At 44.1% G+C, this 20821-nt stretch overlaps 1 protein-coding gene across 9 annotated transcripts in view; it reads right to left on the reverse strand.

Annotated features, from left to right (window-relative positions):
- LOC142000798 (kelch-like protein 28) overlaps positions 1 to 20821 on the reverse strand; it is a 42725-nt gene that overhangs the window by 5756 nt on the left and 16148 nt on the right. For 6 of the 9 annotated variants that reach the window (XM_074975365.1, XM_074975364.1, XM_074975363.1 and 3 more), the window contains 2 exons: positions 6917 to 7144; positions 2231 to 3276 (listed from right to left, as the gene is read on the reverse strand). In XM_074975365.1, the coding sequence (XP_074831466.1) occupies positions 2231 to 3276; positions 6917 to 7053 (1183 nt within the window). In that variant the 5' untranslated portion in view covers positions 7054 to 7144. Of the gene's footprint in view, positions 1 to 2230; positions 3277 to 6916; positions 7145 to 10447; positions 10559 to 15551; positions 15595 to 16135; positions 16238 to 20821 lie in introns of those variants that run through there. The other 3 variants (XM_074975360.1, XR_012642319.1, XR_012642320.1) reach the window with 3 other exon arrangements.

Consider the following 20821-nt stretch of genomic DNA (forward strand, 5'->3'; position numbering starts at 1 on the left):
TACCACCAAAGTAAAAGAAGTGGTTAGAGGCAAGAATGCATCTCTTACAAATTGGAAGTCAAATCCTAGTGAGGAAAATTGAAAGGAGCATAAATTCTGGCACATCAAGTATAAAAGTATAAGAAGGCAGGCCAAGAAAGAATTTGAAGAAAAACTACCTAAGAACCCAAAAACTAGCAGCAAATTTATTGTAAGTACATCAGAAGCAGGAAGCCTGCCAAACAATCAGTAGGGCCACTGGACAATCGAGGTGCTAAAGGGAATACTCAAGGAAGACAAGGCCATTGCAGAGACGCTAAGTGAATTCCTTGCATTGGTCTTCACTGCAGAGAATATGAGGGAGAGTCCCACACCTGAGGTGACAAATATGATGAACTGTCTCAGACTGAGGCATCAATAGAGAAGATGTACAGCTGGATGCGCATCCAGTTATGCACATCTGAAAATGGGCCAATGTTCCTAAAGTTCTATATAAGTATCACTGAGTTTGAGTTCCACCAGATAGGGACAGACGTGGACATACAACTCTGGTCCTCCTGACTCCCAGCCTAGTGCCTAATCTACAAAAAAGGAAGTTTTATTTAGTACAACCTCATCCTCCTCCACCAGCTGTTTCAAAGTTCAGAAATGTGAATTTCCGAGAGAAAATGGCTTTGAGATTTTTCACATTCTTCCAGAGCGTGACACGTGTGTTTCTCTTGATATTGTCACCATTCATAGTACTTAGTGCCAGAATGGATCATTATGATCATCTACTCTCATCTCCTGTCTAACATGGGCCATAGAATTTCACCTAGATACGCCTACATCTAGCCTAAAAATTCTGGCTGAGCTAAAATGTGTCTTTCAGAAAGAAATATCCAGTCTTGATTTAAAGACTCCAAGTGATGGAGAATCCACTACATCCTGTGGTAAATTGTTCCAATGGTTATCTACCCTCACTGTTTAAAAGAATGCCTTATGTCTATCCTGAAGTTATCTAGCTTCAGCTTCCAACTATTGGATCTTCTTATCCCTCTGTCTGCTAAATTAAAGAGCCCTCATCTATCAGAAATCTTCTCCCCATAAAGACCTTATAGACCATGATCACATCACCTCTGAATCTTCTCTTTGATAATCTAAATAGATTGAGCTTCCTAAATCTTTCACTGTAAAGACAGGTTTTCCAGACTTCAAATCATTCCTGTAGCTCTTTTCTGAACACTTTCTAATTTTTCAGCTTCTTTTTTGAAATTCAAACACTACGACTAGATACAATATTCTAGGAATTGTTTCACTTGTGATTTTTACAGAGTAATACCACCTCGCTACTCTTACTCAATATTTTCCTGTTTATACTTTCAAAAATCACAGTAGCTTTCTTAGCCACCATATCACACTGGGCGCTCATATTCAGTTGGTTATCCTCCTGACCACTAAGTCCTTTCCAGAATCATTGCTTTCCAGGATATAATTCCAACCAGATCTTTTGACCAAGATGCATTTTACTACAACAAAGTGCAAGGCCATGCATCTAGAAACTACAGGTCACATTTACATACTTCAACATTCTGTAAATTTGCTCCCTTTATACAGAAGTTTTCTGACCTTTATCACAGGCAAATTCAATCAGGAGAAAACCTTTTGCAAGAAATATCATGCCCACTGATGTGGCACAGCCTTTCTGGAGCAGGCTGTGTTTTTACAGTGTCGTAAGCTTTTTGCTAGTGTCAGTTGTGAGTCCACATTACTCTGTGTAATTATGTTTGTGCTCAAGATTTAATCATAGTTTGTTTCTTGCTCCATTATTTATGTTTATTCAAAGCTAACTAAAAGGAAATATTAAGAGGCAGCTATTTCCCAACAACACCTATCAGGGCTACCGATGTCTTTTGAAAAAGGGACAGGATCTCCTTTTTGGGTCTCTTCAGCGTTGTACAACCAAATCCGCTGACACCTTTATAAAATACAGGGATATCTTCTGGACATTTGCTCCACCTGGGCTCACCAGGTTCCCAATAATAAATTGTTTTATAACATTGGGTTAAATTTTCCCCACCCAAGACGTAGATCCTCTTTCCCCAATGGACCACTGCAGCATTAGCAATTGCCTTTGGCAGTTTTGGAACGATCACCTCCTCATTCATGCTGCCATCATCAGAGATAAAGAAACACTTTCTAGTGCAGTGGCGGTTTTCTGGTATGAGACCCCCCTCAGCCCACTCCCTGGCTCTCTTTTCAGCATACCCACCTATAATGTATATCCCATTATTCATGGCAACAGCACCCGCTGAAAAGAACCCATTGTCCAGAGACACCTGAGTCCATGTGTCCGAGCTAACTTCATAGATCAGAAGCCCTCTATGAAATTGCCAATAACCAGTCAGGCCTGTTGCTCCCCCTAGTAAGTATAGTTTCTTCTTGAGCACTGTGGAGGCAGAACGGCTCAAAACAAAAGGCATCCTAGAGATGGGAGTCCATATCTGCTCTGCTATGTCAAAGCATTCTGCAGAATTGAGGAACTCATGAAATCCACACCAGCCTCCCATAGCATACAGCCTCTGGTTACAGATTAGGAATCCATGTGTAGCACGGGGCACGGACATTGAAGGGAGCTGTGTCCACTGGCCATTAAAAGAGTTGAACTCATACAAAGCATCTGAATAAGAATTCCTGCAGATGCCTCCAGATACATAGAGCTTGTCTCCAAGTGCCACACAGGCTGGATGTGTCAAAGATTTCAAGCCTGTGAGCTTTTCCCACTTTTCAACATGAGGATCATAAGAGCCCATCAGAAAATCTTCATTCTCCAACTCTTGGTCCTCCCACATCTGTGAATCTACACACATTATCAGTTCATCAGACATGCCTTGTCTGAGTCCCCCGCTCTCGTGCAACCTCTCTTCACTGTCCAGCTGCTTCCAGAGAAGCTGAACATCCCCATAGCGTTCTGAATCCAGCTGCACCTCTACAAGCTCACTATCTGTCAGGAGGGGCAGCCGGACATGCCTCATCAGCTCATTGAGGAGGGTGTGGCCTGTGGTGGGTTGAAACTGTATCCAGCGTCGCACAGCCTGGTAGACTTCTAACTCAGAAGCAACTGCAAGGCCGTCTGAAGACAAGATGGTGATTAAACTGCTGAGGTCCAGACTCAAAAAGGCATCATCCTCACAGAACCTTCCAAAGTTTAGGATGATGAGCTGCATGGCAGCATAATAGAGAGCTTGGTGGTTGTAAGCCTGAGCCAGTCTGTAAAGCCCAATGCAGTTCTGCATGGAAAAGTTCTTCAGAAGGAACCTGGGAGGAGCAAAGGAAATAAACATCACTGGGAATGCATCCGTGATTGTTATGACCCCAGGATAGGTCATCAGCAGGGTGTGAACCCAGAGACCTCAGCACCAAAGAACAGACCTCTAGTACTTGAGTTTAAAGGGGAGGACCTCATTAGCTCATAGACTCATAGACTTTAAGGTCAGAAGGACCATCATGATCATCTAGTCTGACCTCCTGCACATTGCAGGCCACAGAACCTCGCCCACACACTCCTGTAATAGCCCCCTAACCTCTGGCTGAGTTGCTGACTTCCTCATATCATGGTTTAAAGACTTCAAGTTAGAGAGAATTCACCATTCACATTAGTTTAAACCTGCAAGTGACCCGTGCCCCATGCTGCAGAGGAAGGCAAAAAACCTCCAGGGTCTCTGCCAATCTGACCTGGGTGGAAATTCCTTTCCAACCCCAAATATGGTGACCAGTTAGACCCTGAGCATGACAATATTCGCTGACAATACTAGTAATAGGTATTACCCTCTATGTAGACTAGCCACGTTAGGGGGCCACAAAAGACACAATTTACAAGCAAACTACATGAGAAAACTTTCTCCTGAGTTTGACACCCCAACATTAGGGTGGCAGCCTTGCTTTTATGGCCATTCAGTTGTAACTGAGTTAGTGAATTTATTTCAGGCAAAAGGCTCCAGAATGGCAGCTCAAAAACACACGTACACAAAGACCCCATGCTGGCCCCCACACAAACTCCTCTCACCACAACCTCTGCCTCACCTAGATCATATTTTGGGGGATGACAGGGATGTCTTCATGGCCTATTAAACCCATGCCTACTTAGATTGCATAGATTTTTAAAGACAGAAAGGGCCAGTGTGATCAAGTATTCCAGTGTGTCCCAAAATGTGGGGTACCCCTGCAGGACTAGCTAGGGATGTGGACAAGTCTCTCATTCACTCTCCACTGTCTCAACTTCACTTTTTTTAAAAAAAGTCAATGTTATGTTTATGAAGACAACTTTCAAAACATGACCCAGGCATGTGTAACTGATGCCTGAGTTACCATGTCCTCTGCAGGCATGAACGGCCACTTCCATTTCACTGGCAGTGAATTCATGTGCCAATGATGATACGTTAATGTCAACATTGTTAACTAGTTCATTGCTCATCAAAGCATCTAAGAAAGGCGAAGAAGAATCAGACTATGAAGATCTTCACAATCTGCTCTGAGGGACTGCTCATTGTTGTGTCAGACATGAGGCCAGGGAGCAGGGACAGGGCAATAACATTTGAGACATTTTAAAATTCAACTTCATTTCATTTCATTAACATTCGGTTGACCTACCTGTAACACCATTGGTCAGAGTTTCAGGGAGGCATGGTGGTTTCATTTTCCTAAAGGGAGCAGTGGGAGGGCTCAGCTTTCCAACAGTTTGAGAAACTCTGGTTTAGTCTGACCTTCTGCATAGTAGAGGCCACAGAATTTCACCCAGTGATTCCTGCATCACACCTCTAACTGCTGGTTGGGCTAGAGTGGGTCTTTTTGAAAGATGTCCAGTCTCCATTTGAAGTCTCCAGGAGATGGAAAAATCACCAAATTCCTTGCTAAAATCTGCCAATGCTTAATTACTCTTGCTGTTAAACATTTGCATAGTATTTTCTGTTTCAACTTTCCTGACTTCAACTTTCAGGCACTAGATCCGCTACATTAAAGAGCCTTCAATTATCAGCTATCTTCTTGTGTGGGTACTTCTAGACTGCAATCAAGTCACCTCTCAATTTGCTCTTGGATAAATTAAATAGATTGAGGTCTAGATCTACAAAGGTACTTAGGTACTCTGGGGTTTAGGTACCTAAGGTCTGTTTCACACTACAGACCTATATTAGTATAGACTTGCCCAGTTTTAGGCTCCACTGATTTCCACAAAACCCTGGCTTGGCTGCTGGCTAAGCCCGTAGGCGCCTAAACTCTCTTGATCCCTAAATTTTTGCTGTAAAAGTTCCCATGGCACCGATGTTTCTGCCTCTAGACATGTGCACTGCTGTCTCACTCTGTGTCCGGATGCCAATCTCCCTTCTAAGCCTCAGGGTGATCCACAAACCGGGGACTGACAGGCAGAAAAACAGCTATAGTGCTTGCAGGGCCTGATCTGGCAGGCATGCTCAGAGACTGGGCTCCCATTCAAAATCTGGCTGGAGGAGAAGGTAGTGCCCAATTTATAACCCAGTAGTTAGAGCACTCAGGCCAGGGTTCAGTCCCCGCTCTGTCCGAGGAAAGAAAGGATTTGAACCATGTCTTCCAAAGCTCTCAGGCAAGTGCTAATGTGAGATGCCCTCAATCTCTTTTATTGAAGCTGTTCCACTTTGGATTAAATCATTCAAGATTAATTGGGCCAGAGAGTGACAGTAAGTGAGACTGACTCTATAGCTTGGTGGTTTGGGCAACCAAGAGGAGACCTAGTGCCCCTGTTCCCATCAGTCTTTAATTATTAATACTTAAAACATTCCAGAGTCGTCTCATCTATGCTGTATACAGAGGGAATACCACATCCCTACCGTTGCTGGATAGTCCCCTGTTAATATAACCAAGTATTGTGTTAGTCCTTTTAGCAACAGCATTACATCAAACACATGTTCCTTTGGTGATGTACAATGACCCCTAAGTAATTGTCAGAATTACCTGCTTTCCAAAATACAGTTCCCCAGCCTGTAGGTGTGCCCTGCATTCTTTGTTCCTGGATGTATGCCCTTGCATTTAGCCCCGTTAAACCCATTTTATTTGAATGGACCTAGCTCACCAAGTGACCCAGATTGCTTTGTATGACTGCCCTGTCCTCATCATTAGTTACCACTTGCCAATCTCTGTCCTATGCAAATGTTATCAGCAATGTTTATATATTTTCTTCAAGATCATTGATAAAAATATTGAACTGGGGCCAAGAACCAGCCCCCACTAGGAGCACTCCCCACTTCATGATGAATCCAAACTTACATTTACATTTTGAGATTCGTCAGTTAGGCAACTTTCTTAGTTTTCTAGTCAGAATGTGGCACTAAGTCAAACACTTTACAGAAATCCAGATATAATCTATCAGTCAACACAGTTACCTTTATCAACCAGACTTGGAAAAGAACAAATTTGTTAGACAAGAGCTATGTTCTGTCAGTCAATAATTGGAATTAATTATATTGCTATCCTTTACTTCTTAAATAACAGAGTCCTGTATCAGTTGTTCCCTTGATTTGCTCAGGATAGAAGTCAGGCTAACTGATCTATAGGAATCCAAGTCATCCCTCTGTTGAGACTGATAACTTTGAGATCTCCTGATGAAAGGCTGAATATAAGAGGAAGGTATTATTATCATGGTGATTTCATCCTCTTTCCCTTGAAAATCAGGCCGATACCCACAGCTCGTTTTACTCAGAACAGCTATTTACATGGCTGTGACATTTCATCACAATTGCCCAGGGCTGAATTTGAACAGGCATTTTCTGTGAAAGTTTCTTGGATCATGTCTAAACCACCCTGAGTGTGATGAGCTGAGTTTTAAATTAATTGTATTGATGCTTGGTTTTACCTTAAGATACCATTAAAACACACATTTATTTCATCCTAAAGCACACTCATAAGACTGCAGGTCCTTTCGTGTTACCTGCAGCAGATCTCCACTAGGGGGCGGATCTGTAGCTTGCTGGCTGCTGCAAACAGATCTGGGGCTGTCTCCAGACTAAGTGATAGCTCTTCTGTGTAGATATATTGTAAAATGCTTTGGAGGATGGAAGGAGCCATATCCTGCAGCACAACTTCTCCACCCTGGGATTCTTTGCCGAAGCTCGTGAAAACGTCCTTAAAGTAAGGACTGACAGCTGCTAGCAATACTCTGCAGGAAGAGAGAAAACCATAGTTCCAAACAATAAAACCTGTGTTTACCGATGTTTCTCACTGTGTACATTAAATAACCCCTTTTTAAAACAAAAACTGGAAAAACATCTATTATATATGACCATAAAGTTGGGAACATCAACAAGCACGGTTTGAACCCAGGATCTTTAAATCCCAAACACAGAGCTTTACCACTTGAGCTAACGTGAACTATTAGCTAAGATGTAGACCAGCTGCTGGAGGTAGGTCAGAACATACACTTCGACAAGGGACTACAAAACTATTTTCTACACACCAGTGGAATACTGGGTATCAGAGTCCCTAAATTATTTTCCTGTCTTTAGGAGGAAAGTATTGTCTAGTGATTAAAGTAGTGGTTACAGACAGGTACATAGAATTGGCACCTTCGTAGTCAGCAGGTGTTATAGTAGAGACCTGGGATCTATTCTTAATTCTGCCAGAACCATGGAGAGAATGACTTTGCCTCTTTACTAGGAGTAATGAGTATGAAGCCATGTTCAAAAGTAAGTCCACAAAAATGTAAACAACAGTGAGTGGAAAAAGTAAGATTAAAACCTATGATTTCCAGCACAAAACACCATTCCATACATAGTCCCTCATCAAAGAGTCAGTCTCTTTCCTACTTGTGAAATATTAGCTTTCTTGGCAGCACTGTACAACAAGGGAGGTCAATTCACATGAAATGCAGAACATCCTGCAAAATCTAGTGCACTGGAAATGTCCGAAAGGAACAACCTAGGAGTTGCAGGAAATTGTGTTGGTGATTCTCTGGGGTCTGATTTTCCTTTAGAACATAAGAATGGCCATACTGAGCCAGATCAACAGTTCACTTAGCCCAGTATACTATCTCTGAGAGTGGCCAGTACCAGATGCTTCTGGCAGTTGGGGATATAGGGACACCTGGAGAATGGGCCCCTTACTGAATGGGGAGGCAACCTAGTGACAGAGGATGTGGAAAAAGCTAATGTACTCAATGCTTTTTTTGCGTCTGTCTTCACGAACAAGGTCAGCTCCCAGACTACTGCACTGGGCAGCACAGCATGGGGAGGAGGTGACCATGTGGAAAAAGAAGTGGTTCGGGACTATTTAGAAAAGCTGGACGAGCACAAGTCCATGGGGCTGGATGCGTTGCATCCAAGAGTGCTAAAGGAGTTGGCGGATGTGATTGCAGAGCCATTGGCCATTATCTTTGAAAACTCATGGCGATCGGGGGAGGTCCCGGACAACTGGAAAAAGGCTAATGTAGTGCCCATCTTTAAAAAAAAGGAAGGAGGAGGATCTTGGGAACTACAGGCCAGTCAGCCTCACCTCAGTCCCTGGAAAAATCATGGAGCAGGTCTTCAAGGAATCAATTCTGAAGCACTTAGAGGAGAGGAAAGTGATCAGGAACAGTCAGCATGGATTCACCAAGGGCAAGTCATGCCTGACTAATCTAGTTGCCTTCTATGAGGAGATAACTGGCTCTGTGGATGAGGGGAAAGCAGTGGACGTGTTGTTCCTTGACTTTAGCAAAGCTTTTGACACCGTCTCTCACAGTATTCTTGCCAGCAAGTTAATGAAGTATGGGCTGGATGAATGGACTATAAGGTGGATAGAAAGCTGGCTAGATTGTTGGGCTCAATGGGTAGTGATCAATGGCTCCATGTCTAGTTGGCAGCCGGTATCAAGTGGAGTGCCCCAGGGGTCGGTCCTGGGGCCGGTTTTGTTCAATATCTTCATAAATGATCTGGAGGATGGTGTGGATTGCACCCTCAGCAAGTTTGCAGATGACACTAAACTGGGAGGAGTGGTAGATACGCTGGAGGGTAGGGATAGGATACAGAGGGACCTAGACAAATTGGAGGATTGGGCCAAAAGAAATCTGATGAGGTTCAACAAGGACAAGTGCAGAGTCCTGCACTTAGGACGGAAGAATCCCATGCACCGTTACAGACTAGGGACCAAATGGCTCGGCAGCAGTTCTGCAGAAAAGGACCTAGGCTTTACAGTGGACGAGAAGTTGGATATGAGTCAACAGTGTGCCCTTGTTGCCAAGAAGGCCAATGGCGTTTTGGGATGTATAAGTAGGGGCATTGCCAGCAGATCGAGGGACGTGATCGTTCCCCTCTATTCAACATTGGTGAGGCCTCATCTGGAGTACTGTGTCCAGTTTTGGGCCCCACACTACAAGAAGGATGTGGAAAAACTGGAAAAAGTCCAGTGGAGGGCAACAAAAATGATTAGGGGACTGAAACACATGATTTATGAGGAGAGGCTGAGGGAACTGGGATTGTTTAGTCTGCAGAAGAGAAGAATGAGGGGGGATTTGATAGCTGCTTTCAACTACCTGAAAGGGGGTTCCAAAGAGGATGGCTCTACACTGTTCTCAGTGGTAGCAGATGACAGAACAAGGAGTAATGGTCTCAAGTTACAGTGGGAGAGATTTAGGTTGGATATTAGGAAAAACTTTTTCACTAGGAGGGTGGTGAAACACTGGAATGCGTTACCTAGGGAGGTGGTGGAATCTCCTTCCCTAGAAGTTTTTAAGGTCATGCTTGACAAAGCCCTGTCTGGGATGATTTAATTGGGGATCGGTCCTGCTTTGAGCAGGGGGTTGGACTAGATGACCTCCTGAGGTCCCTTCCAACCCTGATATTCTATGATACTATGGAGTTGTGTCCCTGACAGTCTTGGCTAATGTCCATTGATGAATCTATCCTCCATTAAGTTACTAATTCAATTTTGAACTGAATTATACTTTTGGCTTTCATAACATCCCACGGCAACAAGTTTCTGATAGACTGTGAATTTTGTGAAGAAGTATTTCTTTTTGTTTGTCTTAAACATGCTGACTATTAATTTTACCCCCAAGTTCTTGTGTTATTTAGAGGGATAATTAAAACGTCCTTCTTCACATTCTCCACACCATTCATGATTTTTTAGACTTCTACCAAGTCATCTCTTTTCTAAGCTAAACAGTCCAAGTCTTTTTAATCTCACATTTTATGGAAGCTGTTCCATCCCCCTGGTCATTGTTATTGCCCTTCTCTGTGTCTTTTCCAATTCTAATATATCTAATATATCTAAGACCCTGATGCACATGATGGCATATATGACATTGGTAGATGTGCAGGTGAACGAGCCCCTGATATTGTGGCTGATGTGATTAGGCCCTGTGATGGTGTCCCCTGAATAGATATGTGGACACAGCTGGCAACGGGCCTTGTTGCAAGGATAGGTTCCTGGGTTAGTGGTTCTGTTGTGTAGTGTGTGGTTTCTTGTGAGTGAAGCAAATACTCACATCAGCCACGATATCAGAGGCTTGTTCACGTACACATCTACCAGTGTGATATATGCCATCGTGTGCCAGCAATGCCTCTCTGCCATGTACATTGGTCAAACTGGACAGTCTCTATGTAAAAGAATAAATGGACACAAATCAGACGTCAAGAATTATAACATTCAAAAACCAGTTGGAGAACACTTCAATCCCTCTGGTCACTCAATTACAGACCTAAAAGTGGCAATACTTCAACAAAAAAACTTCAGAAACAGACTCCAACGAGAGACTGCTGAATTGGAATTAATTTGCAAACTGGATACAATTAACTTGGGCTTGAATAGAGACTGGGAGGGGATGGGTCATTACACAAAGTAAAACTATTTCCCCATGTTTATCCCCCCCCCCACTCCCCACTGTTCCTCAGACGTTTTTGTCAACTGCTGGCAATGGCCCACCTTGATTATCAGTACAAAAGGTTCCCTCTCCCCCCCCCCGCTCTCCTGCTGGTAATAACCTTACCTGATCACTCTCGTTACAGTGTGTATGGTAACACCCATTGTTTCATGTTCTCTGTGTATATAAATCTCCCCACTGGATTTTTCACTGAATACATCCGATGAAGTGAGCTGTAACTCACGAAAGCTTATGCTCAAATAAATTTGTGAGTCTCTAAAGGTACCACAAGTACTCCTTTTCTTTTTCCTAATCATTTTTGTTGCCCGTTTCTGATCCTTTTCCAATTCCAATATATCTTTTTTGAGATAGGGCGAATACATCTGCACGCAGGATTCAAGATGTGGACGTACCATGGATTTATATAGACGCAATATGATATTTTCTGTCTTATTATCCATTCTCTATTCTTAATTATTACCAACATTCTGTTGGCTTTTTTAACTGCCGCTGCACATTGAGTGGATATTTTCAGAGAACTATCCACAATGACTCCAAGATCTCTTTCTTGAGTGGTAACAGCTAATTTAGACCCCCTCATTTTATATGTATAGTTGGGATGATGTTTTCCAATGTGCATTACTTTGCATTTATCAACATTGACTTTCATATGCCAATTTGTTGTCTAGGCACCCAGTTCTGTGAGATCCTTTTGTAGCTCTTCGCAGTCTGCCTGGGTCTTAACTATCTTTAGTAGTTTTGTCTCATCTGCAAATTTTGCCACCTCACTGTTTACCTCTTTTTCCAGATCATTTATGAGTATGTTGAATAGGACTGGTCCCAGAACAGACCCCTGGGGGACACCACTATTTATATAAAAGGATGGATGCTGAGCACTGTGCCTAGACCCACAGTTCAAGAGTGCTGGCCAGAGTACCAGTTCAGCAGTGAATCTTGATGCTCCTGGTCATCTTCAGTGCCTGTAAACTTTCCCCAACAAAACCCTCTGATGCCAACTTCTGCTGCTCTCTGCTAACCCACTGAGAGTGACAACCTCCCCTACTCCCTCCTTATTCCCAGTACAAGGTCATACGCCCAAGTATTCACAGCCCCATACAGCTCTGGGCAACAGATGCTGGGTCAGGCCGAGTTAGTCCTCCTCAGATGATTCCTTCCTGGCATGGTGCTCCTCTGGGCTCCTGTCTGGGACATCCCTGGAGGGATGCCCTGTCCATCCCAGATTACGGATAGCTCTCGCTGCTTTGTTATGTGTGGGCCTCCTCATGTCTGGAGCTACAGACACACATACCAGCACTTCCTCTTTGGGGAACACTCAGCACTTCCTCTCAGGACCTCAGGGCGAGGTTTTAAAGGAGCCATGATCTCTAAACCCTGAGCAGCAACACCTGTTAGGCCACAAAGAAAAGACCCCCCATATGTTTGACTGCTAAGGACAAGTAGGCACAGAAAGAGACTCTCCAGCCCTCTTTCTCTGCAGGGCGGGATCACACTTCCATTCATCACTGCAGCACAATATAGGGCATCAGGGGAATAGCTTTTTATTTTATTTATTTATGTATTTATTGTAATTTTCTATTCTCTTGTATATGAAATCAGTATGCTGAGGATTTCGAAGAACGACCGTGCATTGGAAACAATAGCCCTATAGACCAGGGGTGGCCAGCCTGTGGCTCCAGACCCACATGCGGCTCTTCAGAAGTTAATATGTGGCTCCTTGTCTAGGCACCGACTCCAGAGCTGGAGCTACAGGCGCCAACTTTCCAATGTGCTGGGGGTGCTCACTGTTCAACCCCTGGCTCTGCCACAGGCCCTACCCCCACTCCACCCCTTTCCACCCCCTCTTCTGAGCCTGCAGTGCCCTTGCTTCTCCCTCCTCCCCCCCCCCCCCCAGAGCCTCCTGCACGTCACGGAAGAGCTGATTGGGAGGTGTGGGGATGGGGGGGAGGTGCGGATTGGCAGGGCTGCTGGTGGGTGGGAGGCACTGGGAGCAGGGTAGGGGAGCTGATGCGGGGCTGCTGACGTATTACTGTGGCTCTTTGGCCATGTACATTGGTAAATTCTGGCTCCTTCTCAGGCTCAGGTTGGCCACCCCTGCTATAGACGGACTCCTTGCTTTAATGCATCTAAATCAGGTTGTGATGTCACTTGCTGGACATTGCCTGGGGCAGGAACCTGGTGCTCAGGGTTAGGAAGGTAACTGCAACTTGTCAGAGCAGAAATCTACAGCAGATTCAGTTTCACAGGCTGCAAATGTGGAAATATCATTTATCATGTGGACATGGGCACTTAGGATCTGATAATACACATTAATGTTCCTGTCACAAATATAAAGGGAAGTGTAAACCCCTTTAAAATCCCTCCTGGCCAGAGGAAAAATCCTCTCACCTGTAAAGGGTTAAGAAGCTAAAGGTAACCTCTCTGGCACCTGACCACAATGACCAATGAGGAGACAAGATACTTTCAAAAGCTGGGAGGAGGGAGAGAAACAAAGGGTCTGTGTCTGTCTGTATGCTGCTTTTGCTGGGGATAGAACAGGAATGGAGTCTTAGAACTTTTAGTAAAAAGAAAAGGAGTACTTGTGGCACCTTAGAGACTAACCAATTTATTTGAGCATGAGCTTTCGTGAGCTACAGCTCACTTCATCGGATGCATCACGTAGCTCACGAAAGCTCATGCTCAAATAAATTGGTTAGTCTCTAAGGTGCCACAAGTACTCCTTTTCTTTTTGCGAATACAGACTAACACGGCTGTTACTCTGAAACTTTTAGTACGTAATCTAGCTAGGTATGTGTTAGGTTATGATTTCTTTAAATGGCTGGGAAAGGAACTGTGCTGAATAGAATGACTATTCCTGTCTGTGTGTCTTTTTTGTAACTTAAGGTTTTGCCTAGAGGGATTCTCTATGTTTTGAATCTAATTACCCTGTAAGGTATCTACCATCCTGATTTTACAGAGGGGATTTCTTAATTCTATTAAAAGTCTTCTTGTAAGAAAACTGAAGGCTTTTTCATTGTTCTCAGATCCAAGGGTTTGGGTCTGTGGTCACCTATGCAAATTGGTGAGGATTTTTACCTAACCTTTCCCAGGAAGTGGGGTGCAAGGGTCGGGAGGATTTTGGGGGGAAAGACGTGTCCAAACTACGTTTCCCAGTAAACCCAGTTAGAGTTTGGTGGTGGCAGCGGAGATCCAGGGACAAGGGATAAAATTAATTTGTACCTTGGGGAAGTTTTAACCTAAGCTGGTGAAAGTAAGCTTAGGAGGTTTTCATGCAGGTCCCCACATCTGTACCCTAGAGTTCAGAGTGGGGGAGGAACCTTGACAGTTCCATAGTGCCTTTCACAGCTAAATCCCTAGCTGGGTAGATATAGAAATAACAACAGAGGGAGAGAGAGAAATCAATTGACCGGGGGGAGGGGGGCTTTCAGCAGAATTTGGAAAGAGAATGGAAAGCTGATGAAGCAATTCTTATGGACACCTCCTGTGGAATTTTACAGAGGATGGTCAGCTTCCTATAGCAGTTCTGAACTATTCTAAAGAATTTAATAGGTACTTGCATGCCTGCTACATTGTGTAGGATGGCTCCAAAAATGTACAGGCAAGGCCTAATTTCCTATTAAATCCTAGCGATTTTTAGAGTAATTTGTATAGAATCCTATTCAATGACAGATCCTCAGTCAGCATAAATGATCATAACTCCTCCTCTCAGTGGTGCCAATTTACAACAGATTAGGATGCGCCCCATAGTTTAAATCCTGTTGGCTACAGTCCTATTAAATTCTGTAAAGAGAGAGAAGGAAGCTGTTCCAGACAGATAGGCTCTGCAGCGGAGAAGGGTCTCACACCAGTGACAAGACTTGTAATAGGAAAGTGGAGGCCAGTGATCAGAAGAAGCAGGAAGATGAGGGGACCAATTTTCTACTGTGCTATGACCCTTTACTCTGCTCTGGAAGCATAAAGGGGCCATAAAGTTAGGTATCTAGCGAAGGGGAATATCCTGCATAGGCGATTCTCCTGGCTGAGGCCACTGGAGTTATTGAAGTTCTGCCCCAGGGTGCTGACCTCCTCCCCGTGAGGGGCAGCCTTAGCTCTGTCTATCCAAGCTGCCGGTATTGTCCAGGTGCCTATCACCATGGTATGAGTAAGGCTCATTCACAAGAGGCCGGTCACACTTCCTCCAAGCGTCTCCATGTTGGCAATGGCAGGATCCCAGCAGTTGTGATGGGGAAGCTGGAACAGCCTGTGTCTTCCCTTATCATTGCTGTGATCAGTGCTGATATGCTAACCCCATCTCTTAAAGTCATCTCTATTATTACTATTATTATTATTTATTATTATTAATCTTCCTTTGCAAAGTATTTTCCATGCAAAATTATGCAATATCAGATCTCCTGCTTTATCTTGGGGAAAGACGGCTGTAAAACTGGGTGAACGTTTACTTGTTAGGGGGAAAAGCCAGTCATTGAAAGAGATGTATGAAGTGGTGTAGGGTCTTAAGGCCAAGAGAGGTGATACAATTATCATTTGGTATTTCATTGCTATGTGGGATTTTCCTATGTCAGTTTGCTTTATCCTCCCATCTCAGCAGCCTTTGTTGCTCCCTTGATAACACAGAATACAGAGCTCTGCTCTCCAGCATAGGCCAAGGACAGCAGATAGATAAACAGAAACCCACCTGTGACAGGAGAATCTCCTTCCTTCACACACTAACATGGCATCACAGAGCAACTGGTGCTGATACAGCTGCTTTAGACCTATATGAGTTGAGAAGACAATGCCAAGGCTGCCGTTATACACCACAAGGAAACTTCTTGAAGGAAAGAAGTGAGAGCTCATTCTAAGCAGAGTATCCATCTATCTATCTATCTCCATATACCCCATCTATCTATCTATCTATCTATAAAATCTCCGGAAATCTGTACGGATGGTGGGATGGCTGCAGCAGGAGAACAAAGGATGTGATCACCTGATGGCATTTGTGATTAGATAAGATTTGGTGGCTTATGTCTCTGCAATGATAAGATTTGGTGGCTTATGTCTCTGATAAGATTTGGTGGCTTATGTCTCTGCAATGAAGGCAAGGACCAAAAGGGTAATGGAGAGTTAACTCCCCTTTCGTCTTTAACCAGTACTAAGTTTGCTTCAAAAACTATATAAATAAAACAAACTCCCAAGTTGTTTCCATCTCCACCATTTTCTGGATGGCAGAGACAGCCCTAGGCATTCACCTTCTCTGGGGGCTCCCACAGGCCGGCCCCGAAGATTACACATACACCTGAGGATCTGCTAACCTACCTTTGCTTAGCTCCAGTGGCTTTGGCAGCTCCTGTTTCGCCCCTTTTCGACTGGAACTCATGACAGGCAGAATGAAGCATACAGTAGAGAAGGAAACCCTGACTGAAAAGAGAACTAGATTCTCAACAGAGAGTGTGCACTCACACACATAACTAAATATTAAAGCTCTGGTATATAAAATCATGTCAGAGGGATGGCAGAAATTCCATTTTCTGGTCCCCACACATGTTGTAGGTTGGTTATGGAGCAACTGCCCATAACCAACTGCCCACCCCCCTCATTCCCCGCTCAGAGATCACGGCTGTATCTGGGCTTAGTAAAGGCAGGTTAGGAATGGAGGAGAAGCTGGACTCTGAACTTCCTGGGGCGTGGCAAAAATCCTGCCCCCTTTCTTTCTCCCACATGAATATATTTATTCTCTGAGTCACTACCCCTTCCCATGCACTGCACGGACCCTCACTCTAGCTGAGACAGGTTGGATACAGTTTCCTGTGGAGTCTTAATGTTAATGGAGGGATGTGCTCACTCCAGAGTCTTGTGAACTATCTGCCCTTAATTTCCTGGTTTTGTGGCTTTAACATCACTCCTGCAGAAAACACCCTCATTGATGAGCATGGGAAAGAGACTGGTAGGACATTGAACAAATAAGCTTGTATCTACCATGATTCCAGGTTTCCCCACTCCACTTCAAACAGATCCCTCTTCAAAGTCATTTGATTTGTTGCATCCCCCTATATTCATATTTCATAACAGCCCACAATTTTGAGGAACATCACCCATTTCACTGACAAAGTTTGCAAGTTCCCCATGTTCCACACAAATGCTGTGTCCTCTCACTTGTATTGTGGTAAATTCTTTACATCGGAAAGAAGGAATCGCGAGACGAGTGTTAGAGACAGAATTGTTTACATTAAGGGAAGGAAGCCCAGAGCATTTTGTTTCCTGCATGAATTATTATTATGTCCCCCACTTTGGGTCACAAAAAGGATGCATGACATCACCCTGTTGAAACTTGGACCATCTTGGGGGGGAAATTGCAGCTGAGAGCAATAGCCCCATCACACAAACACAACACCCTCCACTTCCTTCAGACACAGCTACCTGACTCGTCTATCTTCTTGACAGCCCATCCTACACAACCCAATAACCTGTGCCTGCACCACGTACACCATCCTCCTCCCCATATTCCATGCCACACTATATGCTCATGTCACAAAACTCTAACAGTGACGTTGGAACAAGCTACCAAGGGAACTGCTGGATTTTCCCTTTCTTGAAGTCTTCAGATCAAGATTGGGTATCTTTTCTAGAGTCATAGAACCATAAGGCTAGAATCATAGAACCAAGGGACCGCAAGGGTCATCTAGGCTAACCCCCGGCCAAGATGTAAGCTTTGTTGTGTCTAAAACATCCAAGGCAGGTGGATCTCCAACCTCCTATTGAAAACCTCCCGTGAAGGTGCTTCCATAACCTCCCTAGGCATCTGTTCCATTGTCCTGCTGTTCTTACCATTAGAAACAGTAGGACAATAGTGGGATTTGTGCTTGAGTAAAGCATATCTTCCTAGGCAGGAACAGACTGCCTAGGAAGATATGCTTTACTCAAGCACAATTTGTTGGGCTCAACACTGGGGTAACTGGGTGAACTTCTGTGGCCTGTACTATACAGGAGGTCAGACTAGATGATCTAACAGTCCCTTCTGGCTGTAAAATCTACAGATCTATGAATCATGCTAGTTCATACCCAGCTTGAGCAGTACTCAGGGCCATGGGGAGCTGCTCCCCATTCTCCTGCATCAGTCACAGGTCCATTAATCTTTTAAAAATATTATTAAAATATAAACTGATTTATAAAATGTTTAGCATTATGAGATCACCATCTTCAGCCTCATTTGCATACCATGCACAGATTGGTCAGGTTGGGAGGACTCTGTGAATGTTTTGCATGTATAAGACTGGGAGTGTGTCCGCACTAGGGGAAGGTTGAAGGGAATGCAGATACACTGGAGGTGGCCCATCAGAGGAGAGGAGGCTGAAGAAGCTGCTATACTGGGCCGGGAAGTGTGGAAATAAGTACTGCAGTTTGTGGGTCAGGGAGGCTGTTACGGATCAGAAGGGAAGCTGTTGGGGGATTTTTTTTTTACTTTGAACTTTGGGGTACAGATGTGGGGACCCGCACGAAAGACGCCCTAAGTTTATATTTTACCAGCTTAGGTTAAAACTTTCCCAAGGCCCAAATTTTTTTGTTTTGTTTTTGGATGGTATTGCTGCCGCCACCAAGTGATTTAAACAAACATTCAGGGAGGGGCCACTTGGAGCCCTATTTCCCCCCCCCCTCCAAAAAAATATTTCCCCAAGCTCCTTTACCCCCTCTCCTGGGAAGGCTTGAGAATAATATACCAACCAAAAGCTCAACAAGGTGAGCACAGACCAGACCCGTGGGTTCTTAGGACACAAAAAACCAATTAGGTTTTTAAAAGAAGAACTGTATTATAAAGAAAAAAGTAAAAGACGCACCCTTGTAAAATTAGGATGGAAGGTAATTTTACAGGGTAATAAAAAGATTTAAAACACAGACGATTTTTCTTTAGGTTTAACTTTAAAGTTATAAAACAGGAATAAACCTTTCTTTTAGCATAGGGAAAATTTACAAGCTAAAACAAAAGACAATTTAACGCATTTTTTTGCTATTACTTACAATTTTTGTAATTTTAGATGTATTATTTAGTAGGAGCTGGATTACCTGCTTGGTTTTTTTGTTTTGTCTTTTTGTTTTAAAAGAGAACCAAACAAAAGAGCACAAACAAAACCTTTCCCCCTCCCCAGATTTGAAAGTTGTTGTTTTTTTTTAAATTGGTTCTTTTGGTTAGGTGCCAACTAGGTTAATGGAACTGATTAGCCCCTTACAGATAAGTGATTTTGTACCTTTGGCCAGGAGGGATTTGATGTTACTGCATACATAAAGGTTGTTACCCTTTCCTTTATATTTATAACACACACCCTCAAATCACAGGAGGTGCTGGACAGCTTGCTCCACACTGGCTGTGATTTTTTTTTTTTTTGAGCTTTAGAAAATAGCTTGAGAAAATAGAGTTAATAAGACACATGTGCCTTTAGATATACTACTGATTATATAAAAACTAACAATATTTTTTATATTTTAAGGACGATTTTAACCAGTTGATTTTGGGAAACTTTTACGGGAGAGGGCATTAGCCAGTTTGTTAGAAGCTTTCGAAATGTGTTGTATTGTATTTTAAAATTAAAATTTTGGAGAGCTAAACTTCACCGAAGAAGTTTTTTGTTATTTTTTTTTGGTGGCATGAAGCCACTGTAGCGCAGCCTGGTCGATTTGCAGGTGAAAACACCGTCCCCAAACGTATGGGCGTAACCTTTTTTTTTTGGTGATTGACCAGTGGCTTTTTTTTTTAGGCAGTTTTTTGCTGAGAAACACGACAGGATGGAATTTTTGATTTGGTTCTTTTTTTGCATGAATACTGCTTCCACACCACGCTTGGACGCATCTGTGGTCACTAGGAACGGTTTGTCAAAGTTTGGGGCCCTTAACACAGCGTTAGATATGAGTGTTGCTTTAAGCTGGTTAAAGGCCTTTTGACACTTTTTAGTTCACTGAACTGCATTTGGCTGTTTTTTTTTTTGTTAGGTTTGTCAGTGGGGCAGCAATTTGGCTGTAGTGCGGTACAAATTGCCTGTAATATTTGGCCAAGCCTGTAGCGGGGTGGTTACCTGCTCCGGCCCTGACAGGGCTGCGGCCAGCCCGGGGAGAGGGCTGGGGCTGTGGAGAAAAGCCCAGCCGGATTAAGGGAGCAACCGCAGGTGTGGCCAGCTCAATCAGGCCCAGCTGGCCCCTATAAGAGGCTATGAGCCAGGAGCCCACTCAGTCTCCCTCTGCCTGTAGAGGGAGAAGGGCTTGGCTGAAAGGTGCTGAGCAGGGCACCTAGATTGGAGCAGGGCTGGGGAAGGGCTAGAGGAGCTGGGAGCTCCTGCCTGGAAAGCATCAGGCTGCAGGCCTGACTACAGGCCAAATAGGTGCAGGGTTGCAGAGGGGCAGCCCATGGGTAGGTGGAGGCAGCAGGGCCAAAACCCCCTTTCTGGTGGTGAGTGGTGTATACACTGCAGTCTGCCCCTGATATAAGGGGCTAAGTGGGGACTGGCAGTAGCCCAGACTGAGGTGAGGTGGGGTTAGAGGGTGGGGGTTCCCCTGGGTGGGGAGACCCAGAACCTGAGAATGTGGGGGTACTGCCAGGAGGCAGCACCCCAGAGAAAGGGGCACCGGGTCTTGGGAGGGACACGGGCCAGCGGTAAGGCAGATCACCGGCCTGCAGTGGGCGCTCTGGTGGCTGGACGAGCTAATTCCTGACAACTACCAGCAGGAGGTGTCGCAGGGGTGAGTCCAAACCTTTACAAAGCCTAAGAAGGATTGGACCTGTCTTTTTGACTTTGGGACAGGCCACTTCTGGATAATATCCAGTTTGGCTGTAGGAGGTTGATAGTTCCTTGACCCACCTGGTGTTTAAGGTAAATTAGTTTGTTTAGGCCTATTTGACACTTTTTAGCCTTAACATTAGTTCTGCCTTTCTTATGCGCTTGAAGACTTTTCAGAGATGCTTCAGGTGTTTTGCCCATGAATTCAAAAATATGGCCACATTGTTGAGATGGGTGACTG

Source organism: Natator depressus, chromosome 18, assembly GCF_965152275.1.
Source record: "Natator depressus isolate rNatDep1 chromosome 18, rNatDep2.hap1, whole genome shotgun sequence".
NCBI lineage: Eukaryota > Metazoa > Chordata > Testudines > Cheloniidae > Natator > Natator depressus.